This window comes from Misgurnus anguillicaudatus, chromosome 1, assembly GCF_027580225.2.
Source record: "Misgurnus anguillicaudatus chromosome 1, ASM2758022v2, whole genome shotgun sequence".
Lineage (NCBI taxonomy): Eukaryota > Metazoa > Chordata > Actinopteri > Cypriniformes > Cobitidae > Misgurnus > Misgurnus anguillicaudatus.
In genome coordinates, this window is record NC_073337.2 from 32101110 (window position 1) to 32120343 (window position 19234).

A 19234-nucleotide genomic window follows, 5' to 3' on the forward strand; every position below is an offset into this window, starting at 1 on the left:
AGTCAAATCTCATGAGATTATAAAACAAACATAAAACCACAAACACAAACTCACCGATGAGAAGAACGCTGAAATATAAAGTTTGAGACATTTCTGAAAAACAAACACATTGAAAATATCAGATGGTGATTTATTCTGCTTGTTCACAATTTTAATAATCAGAATAAATGATATCATACACATTAAATCTCATCACTGGTATTATGTACACTGGTGTGTTAATATGAGTTGAAACTGACACTTTGGCCTATACTGCACATAGTTTTTTCTCCTTTCAAAATCTTTCAAGTCTGCAATGTCAAGAGCACATCAAACCAACAGGTGGTGATAAACCCTAACTGTAAAGGCATGTTGGCCAATCAGAAGCCATTGCACAGACTCACCTCATGTAAACAATCTGACAAAATCCTCACAATCCCAAATCAAACTTTGAATAATGATGAGTAGAGTTTTAGCTTTATTTAGTGATATTGATGTTGTTTATTTGAAGTCATCATTATGGTGATCAGTGTTTCATTAGGATGGGTACTTTTTATTATAAAACATACTGTTTGTATCAAGCAAGAAAGATATAGTAGTGTTTATTCAGTTAGCTACACTGAGGTGAATATTAAGCTATTAATATTAATTCATATTAAAGGATTGATTTTCATGTATTTATAAGAGTACGTAGAGTATTTGCTGTTATATTTTACTTATTTATTTACTTACTTACCTATTCATTTAGCTGACGCTTTTATCTAAAGCGACTTATAATTGCTATATATGTCAGAGGTCGCACGGCTCTGGAGCCAGAAGGGGTTAAGTGTCTTGCTCAGGGACACAATGGTGTGTCACAGTGGATTTGAACTCGGGTCTCTCACCCCAAAGGCATGTGTCTTATCCACTGTGCCATCACCACCCTATTTATGCTCATTGTTTTAATACAGTGATGAAATACAGTTGTGATGAGATGAGCAGATATCAGCCTTTAATGAACTAAAACATTTGCCTGATGTACAGAGGTAAGGAGTAAGTAGTTAGATTTCTAAACTATATTAATGTGCACTGAGTCCTGACTACATTTGCATTCCTATCATCAGCACACAGCACACTTCCGAATATCTTTTGATCATCATTTAATGTGGTTAGGTTAAGCAAGAACAGTACACTGTTAGAAAAATTATTAAAATATAAATCCCCAGCTATCACAAAAAGGTCCTAATACTGTAATGTACCATTAGGTGCAGATATGCAAACATTTATCTGTGAGATACAAATAAGATCTCTTTGGTAACAGCAATCACCTCTGTGGTGCTAATAAAAAATCTTAAGGTGCAAAGCTTTGTATAAGGGTACAGCCCAGTGACAGCTTAAGGACATTTTTGCCCTTTTTTGACAGTGTAATACACTGAAAAAAATTATTCATTCAATTTTCTCATTTTTTAAGGTAAGTGGTTGCAATCAATTTATTTAAGCTACATTTAAACAAACGTTTTTTTTATTTTACTAATTGTTTTTGTTTAAATGCAGCTTAAATAAATTAATTGCAACCACTTACCTTAAAAAATTGAGTAAATTGAATGAATCATTTTTCTAGTGTAAGTGAGACTGTTGTACTTTTACTAAATTACAAGTTGTGTTTATTATATCATGTGTCACAGTACTTATTATTATTATTATTATTATTATTATTATTATTATTATTATTATTATTATTATTATTATTATTATTATCCACATTCAGTGGGACTTTAGAGGGCCTAATTTACATGTGGTGTAGGCTTTGGAATTAGGTGTGGGACAATGGCTCTATAGCGCCACCTACAAATTTTCAACGAAGCAGCCCTCGGAATGGATTGTAATTGACTATGGAACTACATTTGTGTCAAATAAAATGAATGCAACTTTTGCAAAAACGAACAAAAATATACATTAATAAAAGAAAAAAACACTCTGAATATAAAAACAATCAACTAACTAGCAAAAAAAAACATCATCTTTAAATGTACTGCATTCTTTGTTTATGGTTTCCTAAGCTTCACTAAACATTGTTTTGAATGTGCTGCCAGTGTTTTTGTTTTTGCTTTTCTAGTTTTCGTTTGCGCTTAGCAATTTAAAGTTCGCATTTTGACACAAACCTCTTGAAAGGGGCCGGCTCAACAGCGGTTCACTCTTATTGGCTCGTGGGATTTTGATTGACAGCTCATTGAACCGGAACCCCGGAACAGAAGGTGGCGGTAGTGCACCAATAAGCTGGATGCCAATGTGCCAAACACTTGCTGCGTCCGAAAACTCAAGGCAGTGACTCGTTGCCTCGCTGCCTCATGAGGAAATGACTTCGGAGGCATGAAGGTAGCTCAGAGAAAGACTTTCGGACACACTTCTAAGGCAGCGTGTTTGAAATTTAAACAGAGAGCGCCTTTGTGATAACTAATCACATATTTGAAAACTACAATACAAATTTTTCGCTAGGAATGCAATTAAAAGGTGTAAAAAGTGAAAACATACCTTTATTTACACTAAATTGGTGGTGCAGTCGCGTCCTTGGCCGCCATTTTATTTTTTTGAACTCGACCGGACTCGACCAATCACATTCTTAATGCACGTCCACGCATAGAGACAGAGCGCAGCGCGTCACAACCTGAAAACCACGCCCACCGGGGGGGGAAAGCAATCCAACAGTCTCCATTGACTTTGTATTGCAAAAGGCCGCCTCCTTGTCATTTCTGGCTTATAACAAAAAACTGAATAATGCCTAAAAGCTGCTTTGGGACAATATGTACAGCTAACAAGCCAAAGAACACAGAAATAAGTTTTTATAAGCTGTCGAGCCGTAAAACCCAGTCTTTAAGGAGAATAAAGTGGATCGCCGATTACGTTTCCCCCTATTGGACGCAGTTTTACTAATAGGAGTACTATGAAAAGTTGCCTGTTTCCATTTCTGTGTCTAAACGCTCGTTTTTTGAAGTCGACAGCTTATAAAAAATTATTTATTTATTTTTTTGGCGTGTTATGTACACCTTGTCACACAGCAGCTTTTAGGTATTATTCTGTTTTTAAGTTTAATCTGTAAATAAGTTTTTATAAGCTGTCGACCCCAAAAAACGAGCGTTTAAAGACACAAAAATGGATACAGGCAACTTTTCATAGTACTTCTATTAGTAGAACTGCGTCCACTAGGGGGAAACGTAGTCGGCGATCCACTTTATTCTCCTTAAAGACTGGGTTTTACGGCTCGACAGCTTATAAAAACTTATTTCTGGGTTCTTTGGCTTGTTAGCTGTACATATTGTCACACAGCAGCTTTTAGGCATTATTCAGTTTTTTGTTATAAGCCAGAAATGACAAGGAGGCGGCTTCTCGCAATACAAAGTCAATGGAGACGGTTGGATTGATTTCCCCCCCGGTGGGCGTGGTTTTCAAATTTGCATAACGGCGCTCTGTCTCTATAGGTATCTAAGGAGACAGGAAGTAAACCAAACATTGAATTCGGACATGCCTTGATGCCTTGGAAAGCTGGCTCAGAAGGCAGCAATTTAGAGTTTTCGGACGCAGCCACTGTTAAAAATAACAAGACGACGACGATCAGACGCTGTGGCTGCGTCCGAAACCGCATACTGTATAGTAGGTACTGAATTAGATGAAGTACCTACTTACTTGGCATTAAAACAGTAGGTACTGTATAGTATGAATCCTGGTAGTATGAATGAGATTCGGACGTACTACATCCGCCATGTTGCTACATCACGTGACATACGTTGTCATCACGTCATGTTGTCATTTCAGCGCGAAAACAGCCGCGTGCCTCTTCTTCTTCATTGGATAACTCCTCGTCCGGGGCATCATGGGATAGTGAAGCGTCCATCGTATGCACACTGCAAAATCTAACCGGAAGTAGTAGGTCATCCGGGTACTTTTCGCATACAGTTTTTCGAATACTATGTATTCGGACATACTACTCGCCTCGCCTACTGCTTTTCACATACTATATAGTATGTTGTAGGCGGTTTCGGACGCAGCATGTGTTTCAGCAGCGCTTGCATATCTGGACTCTGGAGCATTAAGTAGTCTAAACAAACGGTAATAAGAGTATATTAAAGAACATTACTGATAAAACACAGAAATCTGCTGATGTGTAACAGATTTTACTGCTGATGTGTAAAATCTGTAGAAAACACAGATATTTTACACATCAGTTCAAGATGAGCAATCAGGAGGCTCACGGTCCGGAGCATCAACACCATCCTTCTTGGCCAGACAATCGAGGCAACCTGAGGTAAGTTTGTAAAAACTAACAAAATAAATAGAAATATCGCAATGCAAGATTTATTCATGTGCTGCTGGGGAGGTTTTTGCTGTTAGCCTCGCACAGGGTGGCCAGCTTCAAAATTTCACCAGGGTTCTAATGTTAACCTTGTCTGTAAACTTGCGGTTTTCTAAAGCAACAATTAGTTACAAACAAGTTGTAGATTTTAAAGTATTTGTGTTGAATGATTATTGTGCTACAGTGATGAAAATAAGTATTTGAACACTCTGCTATTTTGCAAGTTCTCTTACTTAGAAATCATGGAGGGGTCTGAAATTGTCATCGTATGTGCGTGTCCACTGTGAGAGAAATAATCCAAAAAAATCCAGAAATCACAATGTATGATTTTTTAAACTATTTATTTGTATGATACAGCTGCAAATAAGTATTTGAACACCTGAGAAAGTCAATGTTAATATTTGGTCTTTGTTTGCAATTACAGAGGTCAAACGTTTCCTGTAGTTTTTCACCAGGTTTGCACAGACTGCGGGAGGGATTTTGGGCCACTCCTCCACACAGATCTTCTCTAGATCAGTCAGGTTTCTGTCCTGTTGCTGAGAAACACAGAGTTTGAGCTCCCTCCAAAGATTCTCTATTGGGTTTAGGTCTGGAGACTGGCTAATAAATGGAGTGGAGGTGGACATTTTAACTTCTTACACTCTGAGGCTATTTTGGGGATTTTCGCCTGGATTTGGCCTACCCAATTTCACAAGCAGAGGTGTACATACAAAAGTTTAGTATCATTTTACAGGAAACCCTTTGAAATGACATAAAACACTGTTGAAAGTGCTAAATATCTCTGTATGTGTTGTCAGTCCTCTAATTAACACAAAAATAAATAGGCGCTTTTTGAAGTTTTTTTTTCTAAAGTCTGTATTTAAAAGTGTATAACTCTGGCCCTGGGTGCCTCAGCTAGCTGCAGACAGTTTTGTTTGATTCCAGCAATTGCCAGCTTACAGAGGAAAAAGGAAATTTTTCTCTATCATAATAAATGCAAAAGTTATTTTACTCCAGCTGATGGGAGGAATAATACCCTTTTGGTATTTAATTTCCGCCTAAAAACATTTGAAGTGCTCCCATAACCACATACAGTGGAATAAATGCAATATCTTTATATCAATTTGCAGAAACCTCTTTGAAGTTACATAAAAAGCTGCTGTTTGTGACAAATATTGTTATTTATGTGGTTTTTCATATGATAAAACACCAAATTTTCTTTTTTTATGTTGGGTTCGGGTTTCCCGATAACGATTAAACTTAGCACTTAAGAGCGCTTTTTACGAGCTACTTAACGAACATTCGTTGTTCATTTACGTGCGTTTCCCAAAGATGCACGTGAAACGATCGCTCGCAGCTGTTTTTTAAGTGCTACTTACAAGTCGCTATCCATTTGTCAAGTGCTGAAATGTCATCAATAGAATGACTCGAATTTGTAGGAGAAGCTTGTTTAGGCTAATGATCTTCAGCTGATGTGCACTAATATTTTTAATAATATATTTTCATTATTGTTCAATGACTTTTTAAATGTTTTAATAATGTATTAAATATTCTTTATTTAGTTAGGACTCGTTCCACTGCGAAATGCCTTCGGCTTTTCTATTATAGTTTAGATTATTATTATTATTTGTTATTTATTATCTATGTTTATTTATTATTATGGATTATTGTATTGTACCGTAAATATTTATTTGGTTTCTTTAATTAGATGCAATTTCCCTTCAAAACAATATTTAGATGAATTATAGCAGCAATCGGTATGAACCATTTATCAATTTGCTATACCAACTTTTACCAAAATACAAAAAACTTTTAACAACTTGTACAAAATACGTTTTCCTTCTTTATTAATTTATGTTTAGTCATTTAAATTTGATTTCTCATTTGAATTTTAAATATATTATATTATATATTAAATATAAAATAAACAAAAAAGAACCCAATAAATCCTAGGTGACCTTGTAACACTGTTGTCTTAAGATGCAATTATGAATAAAGGATTACTCCAGAGCACTCGTAGATCTACGATGATTTTCAAGTGCAACTTAAGTTCCGAAGCTTTTGACAAACAGCCCGTAATTCTAAGAGGATTCGTACGATCGTTTTTACAATCTACTTAGCCGTACGATGCTTTTGGGAAACCCGGCCCTGGTTGTTACCAGCAGCAGACAGTAAACACCCAAAAAAAGAATGATCTCTTTAGCATGTCGCATTCAAAAGTTATTCTCATTTTAGTGACGGGTGTGAAAATACATTTTTCATATAAATATAAATTTTTTGTTTTGCACATATAATAAATAGCAAAGGATTATTCATGCACACAACCAAAGAAAAGGCTGTGAAGGGACTCATTTTTTAGAGTAGGACCTAAGAGAAAAGATGGTGTATCATTTGTGGCTATCTGAGGCAGTTCATAAGTTTCGCATATGTTTACAAAAGACCATTTTTACCTCATTATTCATTCGACGATTGTTGGATATGTGATGACAATAGAACAAAAATAGCCTTATTCCTGAGAATGAGAGCTTTCATTTGATATAAGACTTGCCTATGTTTGTCATACTTGAAAAATATGAAATATTAAATGATATTAAAAAATATGGGGGGGGGGTAATAGTGTAAATTAAGTGTAAATAACTTACTGACAGTAAAAGATATCTCAAAGTGATGCATATCTGCATCTGGGTCCATATGACAGACCATTAACAATTAAAGAAATATTTTATTTTTAAGTCATAATAATTAATTTTGGACCTAGGACAGAGTTAAATTGGTTAAAGGCAGACTAACAGGCAGGCGCGGAGCTATGGGCGGGCCTGGACGGGCCTGGGCCCGCCCAGATTGACAGCTGGCCCGCCCAATCAGAAATGTAAAAAAATACTACTCTGTATAGTTAGACATGGAACCTACTTCATATGGTGTATTTTATATATTGCATGTTATGTTAAAAACAGTAAAATTATAAGTAAGCCTGATAACTATTTAAAAACTATTATAAGGCAGTTAAATGTTGCGTTACATTATGGTTCTAATGAGAAAAATATTCCCGAGCAGCTTTCAGCCATGATCACTTTGAGAACTTTTTTTGCAAGCAAGTGGAAAACGTATCTTGAATAACAACACGTTATAAATATGTGCTGCGCACTTTCCTCTCAATAACAAACACACAACAAATATGACAGCGGGGTAAAATATAGAAAGAAAACATCTGATCACAGTGATGTTGTTTGATATAGCGATATAGCAGCACTATAAGTCACGCCACGTTTATTTGTACAACTTTATACAATATAGCCTATTGCTTTTAAGCAACAAATAGCCTATAATAACAACCTATAAGCCTACTGTGTAAGACATTAATTTAAGAAATGCATTAAAAGCAGAAAGACGTGTAGGCTGCGGAAATATAGTGTCACGGTCCTGTCAGACATCTGTGCTAGATGTAGGTCTGAGTGCATCTGACAGGACCGTGGCAGTATTATGTTCTGTGTGGGGGCATGTGGAATCACATTGTGTGTGTGGCTTCCACATGTTTCCGGTGTCTTGTTGTTGTCGTGATCTTGCCAGACCTTAGTATAGGTTCAGGTCTATGTTCTGAGGGCAAGGTCAGGGCAGCATTGTGTTTACGTGGGAACACGTGTGTTTCACATTATGTCTGTGTAACACGTGTTCCCAGTGTTTTGTGGCTGTCATGGTCTTGCCTGACTTTGGTTATTATCCAGAGGGCAAGACCAGGGCAGCATTGTGTTTACGTGGGAACACGTGTGGGTTTCACATCATGTATGTGTGACACGTGTTCCCAGTGTCTTGTCACTTTTACCCTACTCCCTTACGTACTCGTGTCTTAAGTGATTAATTATGTTCACCTGTTCCCCATTGATGTGCTGTCTATTTAATGCCCTCATGTTCTCTGTGTGGTGTGCGTGCGTTGTCGTAGTTCAGTGTTGTGAAGATCTCAGTGTTCATGTGCTTCGTGTGTTTTGAGATCTGTTCCTGTTTTCCCGTGTTTAGTTTGTGTTTCATCACAGTGTTTAAGTTTATCTTCTGTTTTACCCCCACGTGGGGGGTTTCTGTTATTTTGTAAATAAATCTTAGTTATATTTTTATACATCTGTAGTGAAGTGGCGTATAGCCCAGGTGCTCATTGGTTGGTTTCTTTTAAACGTGTGAACCAATCAGGGCATGTTTCCCAAGGTGTAGGAGTTGGTGAATTCTCATTGGTTGGTTTCATGTAATTCTGAACCAATCAGAGCCTGTTTTACAAGGCATAAAAGGCCTAGTAATGTAGGGCTTGGGAAGTGTCATTTATCACCCTCTCCATTAGGTGCTCTTTTCAAATGAGCGGCTTATCTGATGGCTTTTGATGGCAGTGCGTTGCTACATTTGTGGCAGTGTTGTGTGTTTGTAACCATTTTGGATGAGTGATACGGCGTGAAGACTTCGTTATCTCTCTTGATATCCAAACATGGCCATGTCCAAGGGTCTGGGTAATCCCATGTTACGTGGAATGTAAACCCATTTGGATGTGACTACATTGCTGCTTTGCCTGAGTTTGTTTTATTCCATTTGTGTATTTGTGTCCGTAAAGTGGCGACAGTATTGACTCTTTGTCGGACTGCATTCATTTGGTGGTTTGGGCTGGGAAGTACCTACAACAACTACATTGTCATCTGAGTTCAGCCCTGCCTGTGACGTATACCCAAATGCAGGAATTGTGGTCGCCTGTATGATGGATCACCAATGTTATTTTCTTTTGTTATTTTTGTATGTGGTCTTATGTTTAATTGTGTATTGAAGTTGTTCACATCTACAAAGTGGAGATTGCCTGAGTTTGTTTACACAATTTGCTGTGTGGAAATTTTGTGGTGTTTTCACGAGTGTATTATATATTAAGTGTGTGGTGACTCTCCAACCCCTGCAGGCGATCTCCCCTTGTAGATGTGATTTTGTTTTTTTGTGTAAACTTCAACAATATCATATTTTTCTACCTGTTGTCTATGAAAATAAATTATATTTTGGTAAATTATTGTTTGTCTTTCTCACCCCATCTTTGACCATTGGACCTGTGTGTCTTTAAGATTTCCCGGGTATCCCGGGTGGCGTAGTTGGGACATTAGTATTTCAAAATTCGTAGATCACTGCTCGTACTTCATTATGCCACACATCTTTGCGTTTGGGTTCTCCTTTTGTTTTCACTTCCCGGTGTGTAACCGGTCGTGACATATAGTGGGTTCACTTCAATCCACACCACAGACGTTCTTGGTTTGCTTCTTATTTATTAAATCGAGGCAATTGTTTGATCAAACATTGATTAATATTAAGATACAATTTATACAAAACGAAATTCACTTATGCAAACCTATGCAGGGCTCGTAAAATCGCTACCCCGACGTCCCGGGGCTATATGGCGAATTCCTGTCGGGCTACAAAAATTTATTTGCGCCCTGTCCGTCGGGCGGAGGAAAAAATATTGTAATGTGTTTGCATTCTCTCAGATTTAGTTAGGTAATTATATTGTATGTAATTCGGTGTCATCTTGTTAGTCATAACTATCCCCACTAACAAGTGAAATTGTCATAAAATGAAGTGAAAGCATTAAATCCATTATTCCTTTCGTTCACGTCTGATATGCGCGCTCCTCGGCTCCGCTCTTCACGAGTAGGCTTGCTCTTATGCTCATCAAAAAGTATATTAAATGTTTATTTATTTGTCATTTCGTTTAACCTCAGAGTCAACCATTATTCTAGCAATTCCCTTTTTCTTTCTATATTTAGTAAGTTAACTTAAATATGTGAGAACGCAAATATATTTTTAGTGATTTGCATGAAGAGAATATGATGTTAGAAGCTTCATTTTAAGCATTTAGTAGCTTTATTTATTTAAACAGTTTTAATAGGCTATTTTAAAAAGTATTAGGTTTTTTTGTGTTCATTTATATTTCTTGTCACTGTGTGCAGGTTCTTTTTTGTAGGCTATGACAGCCCAATATCTTTTTTTTTACCAAAAAGGCTTAATTAATGTCACGTTGCATTATAATTTAAAGTATATCAATAATGTCAAAAATGTGACGTGCAGTTCGGGTGTGTGTGTATGCTGTTTAAATTAGTGTTCTCACCAATACGCTTGTGATTCCTGAAGTTTTGACGAATTTTATAGACTTCTTATAGTTTCTTATTCAAAAGTGACACCCATAGATTCAGGCCCACCCGGACTTAATCCATGCCCACCAATATGTCACGTTCTGCATCCGCCACTGCTAACAGGTGGGAAAAAATACATTGTACTTTTACTTTGTTTACACTGTGCGGCGTTCCTTCGTTACTGTAGTTTAATTAATCAGGGGTTAGGGTAATTCGCGAATTAATGACTCATTTGAGTTGATTCCTTACAAAGTGTTGCAAATAAATGAACAACTTCCAGAAACACTGTAGCACAGATTGAAGAAAATCCATTGATGATTGACGTCTGATTCGCTGTATACTGTACTGTATGATGTAAGTGATTCTCACAAAACACACGTGACATGACAACATAAGAAAACATGAGTTTTGTCTAAAATCATTTTTATGTAAGTGTAAACTGTCGATGTCCTCAGACCATCTTAGGAGATTTCTAACTTTATACAACGTGAATGCAAAACTCTTGTCAGTTTACTTGTCTGATATTTCAGCTATAAGTTACGTCAACATTGAGACTAGAGTTAATTTGTTCGTTTGAAATGCTTGTCTATTCTGTGTTTGTATTATTTTTTCTTTACGGTTTGTGTATGTTGCAGTTTTACACATACTGTAGAAGTGCCCTTCATAAGTATTCCTCTGTTTACTGTGGAGTCAAGAAATCTCTAAACATTAAAAGATGAACATGTGACAAAAGTACAGAATCTGTCACATTATTTTTTTTTAATGGGCACTGAGCTGTGTCCTGATTGTTTACACATGAAAAGCATTAAATGTGTAGGATCAGTTTGATTCACTTATGTGTATTTGGGTACAACACACATAAATTAGCATTAAACGCTGTTGTTCTTTGTTGTTAAAGCATGTATGTGTTGAAACATAAACAAATGTTAATAAAATGTGACATTCTGTACTTACTTCTGACATACTGATATTTATCTTACTAATTTCTGGTCTCCACAGCAAACAGAAAAATCTTGTCTTTACTGTTCTGATGCTGTATATATATATATATATATATATATATATATATATATATATATATATATATATATAGTGTGTGTGTGTGTGTGTGTGTGTGTGTGTGTGTGTGTGTGTGTGTGTGTGTGTGTGTGTGCGCGCGCGCGCACACGTGTATATCTAGATTTATTTTTTCATGAGTAACTAGTAACTCGCTACTTGAGTATTATTTTCATTGCATACTTTTTACTTCTACTTGAGTAATTATTTCTTTAGTTACTTGTACTTTTACTTAAGTAAAGTTTTTGGCTACTCTTTCCACCTCTGTTTAAATCTTCATAAATCCAGGCTGAGTTTACCACGTTTAGGCTAAATAATCAGACAGATAGCAGCTAGCTATCATAGCTTGCAGACAAGCAGCATAGGCTACTATTTATTTGGTAGGCATTTGGCAAACATGTCTGCTGATAGTTAGTTTCTCACATTTCGTTTTAGCAAAAAGAATGAATGATAAAAGTACTGCATTACATTAATTATTTTATTCAAAATGTATTTAAAAAATTGGGGTCCAACAATTAAAAATTAAAAACCCATGATTTACTCACCCCTAAGCCGTCCGAGATGCATATGTCCATCATTTTTCAGACAATCACATTTTCAGTTATTAAATATGGGGAAACTATCAGTGACTTGATAGGATATTGATGTAGAGATTTTCATGACACAAGTCAGGTTTCTGTGTTATTATTAGTAGTAGTTAAGGTGATTGAGTGCTGTGTTTCAGTGTTTCACTTCTTTGTGTATATATTTTAATTCTCAGTCCTTCATATAGTAAATTTTTGGTTTAATTAAGTCTCACAGAGTGTGAACTTAGGGAGTTATATATTATATGGAGTTATATATTATATTTTGTGGATCATGCATTATATATCTGCATGCTGAACAATGAAAGTTTTGGTTATCTTTTTATCATTTTTTTTACTTTCTTTTTTTTTTTTGATTTAATTAAATAATTTAGGCTATTAGAATCATAAATTGTTTTGGCCCTTTTTGAAAATATGTCTTGCTAAGCAGTCCGAATTCTGGTGCTGTTTGCTCTATTTTTTCAATGAACTTTTTTCTCTCTCTTTTTTGTTATTTGTTTGTGTGTATAAGTGTATTGTTTTTTGTTTGCTCAATTTGCGGTATTTTTTCTCCCCACCCCTACCTATTTTCTTTCAATTACTATTTGATCGGCTGATTTATTGTTTTTTAATGGTGCAATTGATTCTATTAAAGGTCTAAAGGTTATTCACCTTAATATTAGGAGTCTTCTCTCAAAAATCGATCTTCTTAGAGCTTGGGTTTTTCAAAATAGACCTAATATTATTACTCTCTCTGAAACATGGCTACATAGCAACATTTCTGATGATGAGATTAAAATTGACAATTTTGTTTTATATAGATCTGATAGAGCCACTAGAGGGGGCGGGGTGGCAACTTATGTTTCCGTAGATTTAGTTTCTGAATGTGTAACTCCTAACTTATTTCCTGTTAACTTTGAGTGTCTTTTTATTAGGGTTATTTTTCATGTTAATAAAAATGTAATTATTGGTAATATTTATAGGCCACCGTCTGCTCCGTCTGATTCTACGATGTGTATTCTGTCAACTATTAATTCTCTTGAGAAGCACAATGAATTGATAATTTTGGGCGATTTTAATAGAAACTGGTTGGACCGCTCTTCTGCTAATGATAGAAATTTATTTGGTAGTATAAATCTTACTCAGTTAATTAATGAGCCTACTAGAGTTGACTATCGTTCGTCTTCTCTTTTGGATTGGATACTTGTTACTAATCCTGAAAGGATAATTAAATCTGGTGTAATGTCGGACTGTTTAAGTGACCACTCGATCATATATTGTGTCTGGAAAATTAAAACCCTAAGTTCCCCTCCTAAATATATAAGATTTAGACAGTGTAAAAATATGAATGTAGAGGGTTTTATTCAAGATCTAATTGATATAAATTGGGATAGGTTTCAGTTAATCCCTTTCGTTGAGGATGCACTGAGTTTTTTTAATTCTGAAGTTATAAATATAATTAATAAACATGCTCCGATGAGAACTGTTAGAGTCAAAGGCAGAAATTTACCTTGGATCAGCTCTAATCTTGTTAAACTTTTTAAGCAAAGGGATAATGCATGGACCAAATACCGGTTATCGAGGGATTCTATTGACTGGGAAAATTATAGATATTTGAGAAATTTATGCAAGGTAGAAACACGGAACTCTAAGGCCAATTATTATAAAGATCGTTTTTCTCAGGACTTTCATAACTCTAAGCAGTTTTGGAATCAGTTGAATAATCTTTTGAATAAACCCTCTAAAAACTTGATTCAAAATATAAAATTTAATAATGAAATTATATCTGATCCATTACTTATCTCTCAAGCTTTTAATCAACATTTCTCTTCTGTTTGTGGTTCTCAGGGCCCCGATCTTTATACTACTGGGTATTTAAATTCTATTACTTCAAATAACTATTTTTCCTTTAAGAAGATCATGCCTGTTGATGTTTATCATGTTATATGTGATTTAAAAACAAATATTAGCACTGGTCATAATGGTCTGGAAGCCAAATTTATTAAATTGGCAGCTCATGTATTAATGTATCCTCTTGCAGATTTATTTAATTTATCATTGTCTACTTGTTCTGTTCCACATGTATGGAAATGTCCAAGAGTTACTCCTTTGTTCAAGGCTGGAGACTCATCGGATGTGAATAATTATCGTCCAATTTCTATTATTTGTACTATCGTAAAAATTTTTGAGAAACTTATTTTCAATCAATTATCTTTATTTATTAATTCGTCAGATATTTTATCTCCGTTACAGACTGGTTTCAGACCTAATTTTTCTACCACAACTGCTCTTTTAAAATTCACAAACGATGTATTTTCATCCTTCGACAAAGGCCAAGCTACAGGTGCCATTTTTATTGACCTTTCTAAGGCTTTTGATCTGGTGGATCATTATCTTCTTCTTGATAAATTGTCTTCTATTGGTCTAACTAGAAATGCTCTCCTTTGGTTTAGTGCTTATCTTCATAATAGACGTCAATGTGTTGTCTTTCAAGGTTTTCAGTCAGATTATGTAATTGTTGAAAAAGGTGTTCCACAAGGTTCTTCGCTTGGACCATTGCTTTTCTCCATTTTTATTAATGATTTACCTCAGATATGCTTAAATTGTTTGGTACATCTTTATGCCGATGACACTGTAATTTATAGGGGAGACCAGGGTTGGTTGTCACAATTTTTACTTATGCATGAATTGCTCATCTTCAAAAAATCTTTCAGCAGTAATTCCTACATGAAATGAAACTTTGGAGTCTTGGCTTTAAATGTGTATACTTTTTACTTTTCGATTGTATTGTAACAGGAAGTAATTAACCATCAAAGACACTCTGACACAATGTGACAACCAACCCCATCACGGGGTTGGTTGTCACAGGGTATGGGGTTGGTTGTCCCTATAGAGGTTCTATAGGATTTCAGTGATAAATTGGGATCTGAAAAGATAATGTGTAACTTTTTAGTTTTTTAAGCTAGAAACTGCAAATAAGTTTTAATATGAATTCACCGCTATGATAGTTGTTATTAATGCCCCTTATGTTTAAACAATGGGATTAAAGTGGGTGAACTTCTTTTCTAACAAAATTACGTCTATAAGGGAAAACATCGTAGCCACCCAGGCAGCCACCACTCAACCCGTTAGTTCACTTAACACTAGACTACCATACGAACATCTAGATTCATTTAAACCGACTACAATAGATGAGCTCTCTAGACTAGTTACATCATCCAAATCATCATCCTGTATATTAGACCCCGTTCCCACAAAACTGCTTAAAGAGGTATTCCCTGTAGTGTCAACCCCGGTTCTAAATATCTTTAACTCATCGCTAGAAATAGGATATGTTCCAACAGCTTTCAAACTAGCAGTCATTAAACCGCTGATTAAAAAACCGCAGCTTGATCAGGGAGAGCTTAATAACTTTAGACCAATCTCAAATCTCCCTTTTCTTTCGAAAATATTAGAAAAGGTAGTGGCAAGCCAGTTACGCACATTCTTGACAAATAATAGTACATATGAAAAGTTCCAATCAGGATTCAGGCCCCACCATAGCACAGAGACAGCGTTGCTTAGAGTTACAAATGACCTCCTATTAACATCCGATCGTGGTGAAATCTCAATTCTTATATTATTAGACCTTAGTGCAGCCTTTGACACAATAGATCACACAATCTTACTCAATAGACTAGAAAACTATGTTGGTATCAGTGGTCAGGCGCTAGCCTGGTTTAGGTCGTATCTAACCAATCGCTATCACTTTGTTTATGTAAACGAGGAAGAGTCATATCACTCCCTGGTTAAATACGGTGTACCGCAGGGTTCGGTTTTAGGTCCTATCCTGTTTTCGTTATACATGTTACCTCTAGGAGACATTATCAGGAAACATAACATAAGTTTTCACTGCTATGCGGATGATACCCAGCTTTACATCTCCTCACATCCCAGCGAAACACACACGTTTTCTAAGCTAACAGACTGCCTTAGCGATGTTAGTGACTGGATGGCACATAACTTTCTTAAGCTGAACTCCAATAAGACAGAGATACTTATTATTGAACCGAATCGCTACAAACATAATATGTCAGATTACAAGTTGCACATAGATGGCTGCGCTGTGGTGCCATCTTCCACGGTTAGGAACTTAGGTGTGATGTTCGACAGCAACTTATCCTTCGATAGTCATATCGCCAACGTCTGCCGCACAGCATTCTTCCATCTTAGAAATATCTCGAAAATACGCCATATACTGTCTACATCTGACGCTGAGAAGCTTATCCACGCTTTTATGACCTCTAGAATAGACTATTGTAACTCGCTACTCGGGGGATGCCATGCAAATCAAGTAAACAAGCTTCAGCTAGTTCAAAACGCTTCCGCAAAGGTACTTACTCGATCTAAAAAGTATGACCACATAAGCCCAATTCTGGCATCTTTACACTGGCTACCAGTTAAATATCGCATACAATTTAAAATATCACTAATCACCTACAAAGCTTTAAATGGCCTAGCACCCTCATATCTTAGAGAATTACTATCAGAATACAATCCATCACGCACACTACGGTCGCAAAATTCTGGTCTCTTGATTATCCCTAGACTATCAAAAGTGTCTAAAAGTGGAAGGTCATTTTCCTACTTAGCCCCTAAGCTCTGGAATGATTTACCAACCGATGTCCGAGAATCAGACACAGTCGATCATTTTAAATCTAGACTTAGAACTTTTCTCTTCAACAAGGCATTCACATAATTGTTTTATTAATGGTACTCATCTCACAATAGATAGCTTGAACAACCTAATAAATAAATAAACTAAATATTCTTAAGAAAATGTTTAATCTCTCCTTACTCGTTTACATATGTGCAGCAAACCATGAGCCGGGCATAAACTTTTAAAAACAAAGGTCACGTATAAAATAGAAAAGGCTACATACAAGGAAAAGAAACGCTACTCTGTGCACATACAAACCACAATACAAGGCCAAAACTTCAAAACTACACCAATAAATCCCCGAATCGGGCCATTAATTGCCAAGCGGAGAGGAGTGATTGAAAGCTATGTATGGAATTATGTTCACTTGCTCGGCCCTTCTCCTGAGGTTTCTGAGTCGAGTAGGGGAGTACTGTGAAGCCCAGACAGGCATCAGGGAGATGGCTGGCGCAGTCACGTCCCCGTCTCCCCTTTACTCCCTTGCTCGTCCGGACTTCAATAAAGCACGATGGGTATAGATTTGTGGTGTTAAGCCCACTAGTCGGGGGCGGGACTTCAGTCCTTAATAGGGTGTCACTGCACCCATTTCCAAAACATTCGCCGTCCCGTGCATTTTTCTCATTCTCCCTAAACCAAACTGTGCAGAGTCTTTCACTAGGATGACGTTGTATCTTCAATGCGTATATGTACATGTGTGTGTATATGTGTGTATGTGTGTATGTATGTGTATGTGTATATATATATATATATATATATGTATGTATGTGTGTATGTATATGTATATATATATATGTGTATATGTATATGTGTATGTGTATGTGTATGTGTATGTGTATGTGTATGTGTATGTGTGTGTATGTTTATGTATATATATGTGTATATATGTATATATAGATATGTGTGGATATATATGGATATATGTTTGTGTATATGTACAGGTGTATACATATGAATGGCCCCTACGCTAATTGGGTTTTGTTTTTCTTTCTTTATGTCTCGTCCTCCTCTCCGATGACAATGAGACAAACAGACCCAGTTCCGGTAAATGTGTAAGTCGGCACATCTCTGACCCACCGGCAGACCTTCAACGTGATGCCCAGCTGATGCATGACCAACGACCACCGGCAGAACCCGCTTAACCTCCGCCTAATCTCCTTAATCGTTTCAATATAAATATATCTCCCAAGGGTTTTTCCCTCCTATGACTTTTTTTTACTTCCCCGGCTGAGCCTGGGGTTTTTTTTCTCCTAGGGGGTTTTTCAACCCGGGGAGGCAGCCCTCTTGGGCTTAACTTAGCACCCTCTTCTTTACGTTACATTAGCAATACGCACGCTTATAATGTTGATTCATAGCCGCATCAAATTTAGCTGCTTGTGCTATCGTGTATTATGTTGTGCTATCTGTCGTTTTTCTGTGCTTTCCACTGCTTCTATTAATGTAAAGCTGCTTTGAAACAATCACCAATTGTGAAAAGCGCTATATAAATAAAATTGAATTGAATTGAATCAGTTACTTGAATAGGCTTTATGCCCAGCTGCACTATGAACTGCAGCCAGCTCCTTGTTTCCTGTCTGCCATTATTGGACAAACTGATTAATCCAGGTGTGTATGATTATTGTTGTTGTGACTACTGAGGTCAGGCACACCTGGATTAATCTGTTTGTCCAATAATGGCAGGCAGGAAACAAGAAGCTGGCTGAAGTTCAGGAAGTAGTGCAGCTGGGCATAAAGCCTATTGTCTACAGTGTTGAGAAATAAAATAATTAAATAATTTTTAGTGTTAAAACCTCTTTATTTAATGCTTTATTTATTTTATTTTAACAGAAAACAAAAACAAACAAACAGACAAACAGTCTTAAAAGGTCTATATGTCCAATACTCACATGTGACAACCAACCCCGCAAGCTATGTGACAACCATCCCCAACTGACTTCTTGACAAACATTATAAGCTAGCTGCTACACGGCTTTAAATTGATCGCTAAAAGATGACTCAAAATAAAGCTACTACTTTTAGCTTTTTAATGAATGTTTTGTTTTTGAATGACTAATATCCTACAAGATCTCAACACAAAAACAACACCAACATGAAAATTTACTCTGACCCATAAAAATAAAAAATTGTCTCCTAACCTCAATGTTTTCTGTCTGCTCAGCAAAATTTCCAGTGCAAATGAGTAAGCTATTAAAGGCTAACAAATTGATATCAAAATTGTACCACAGTGCCATGTAGTATGTCTGGAATAAGCAGTGTGACAACCAACCCGTGAGACAACCAGCCCCGGTCTCCCCTACCTCTAATTCGGACATGACACAAATTCAGAATTATTTACAATCTGATTTAAATTCGGTTCAAAAATGGTTTCATAATAATGGTCTTATACTTAATAAGAAGAAATCCTGTTGTATGATGTTTGGGACACGTCGTTGTCATTCTTCTTCTTTGGATTTGAACATTATCTTTGAAGATGGCTTAACTCTTGATAAAGTCG

At 36.3% G+C, this 19234-nt stretch overlaps 1 protein-coding gene across 1 annotated transcript in view; it reads right to left on the reverse strand.

Moving 5' to 3' along the window:
- Positions 1-19234, reverse strand: part of LOC141365405 (snaclec stejaggregin-B subunit beta-2-like) — a 128133-nt gene that overhangs the window by 107574 nt on the left and 1325 nt on the right. Inside the window, exon 2 of the mRNA XM_073869984.1 lies at positions 55-93. Within this exon, the coding sequence (XP_073726085.1) occupies positions 55-91 (37 nt within the window). The 5' untranslated portion in view covers positions 92-93. The remainder of the gene's footprint in view (positions 1-54; positions 94-19234) is intronic.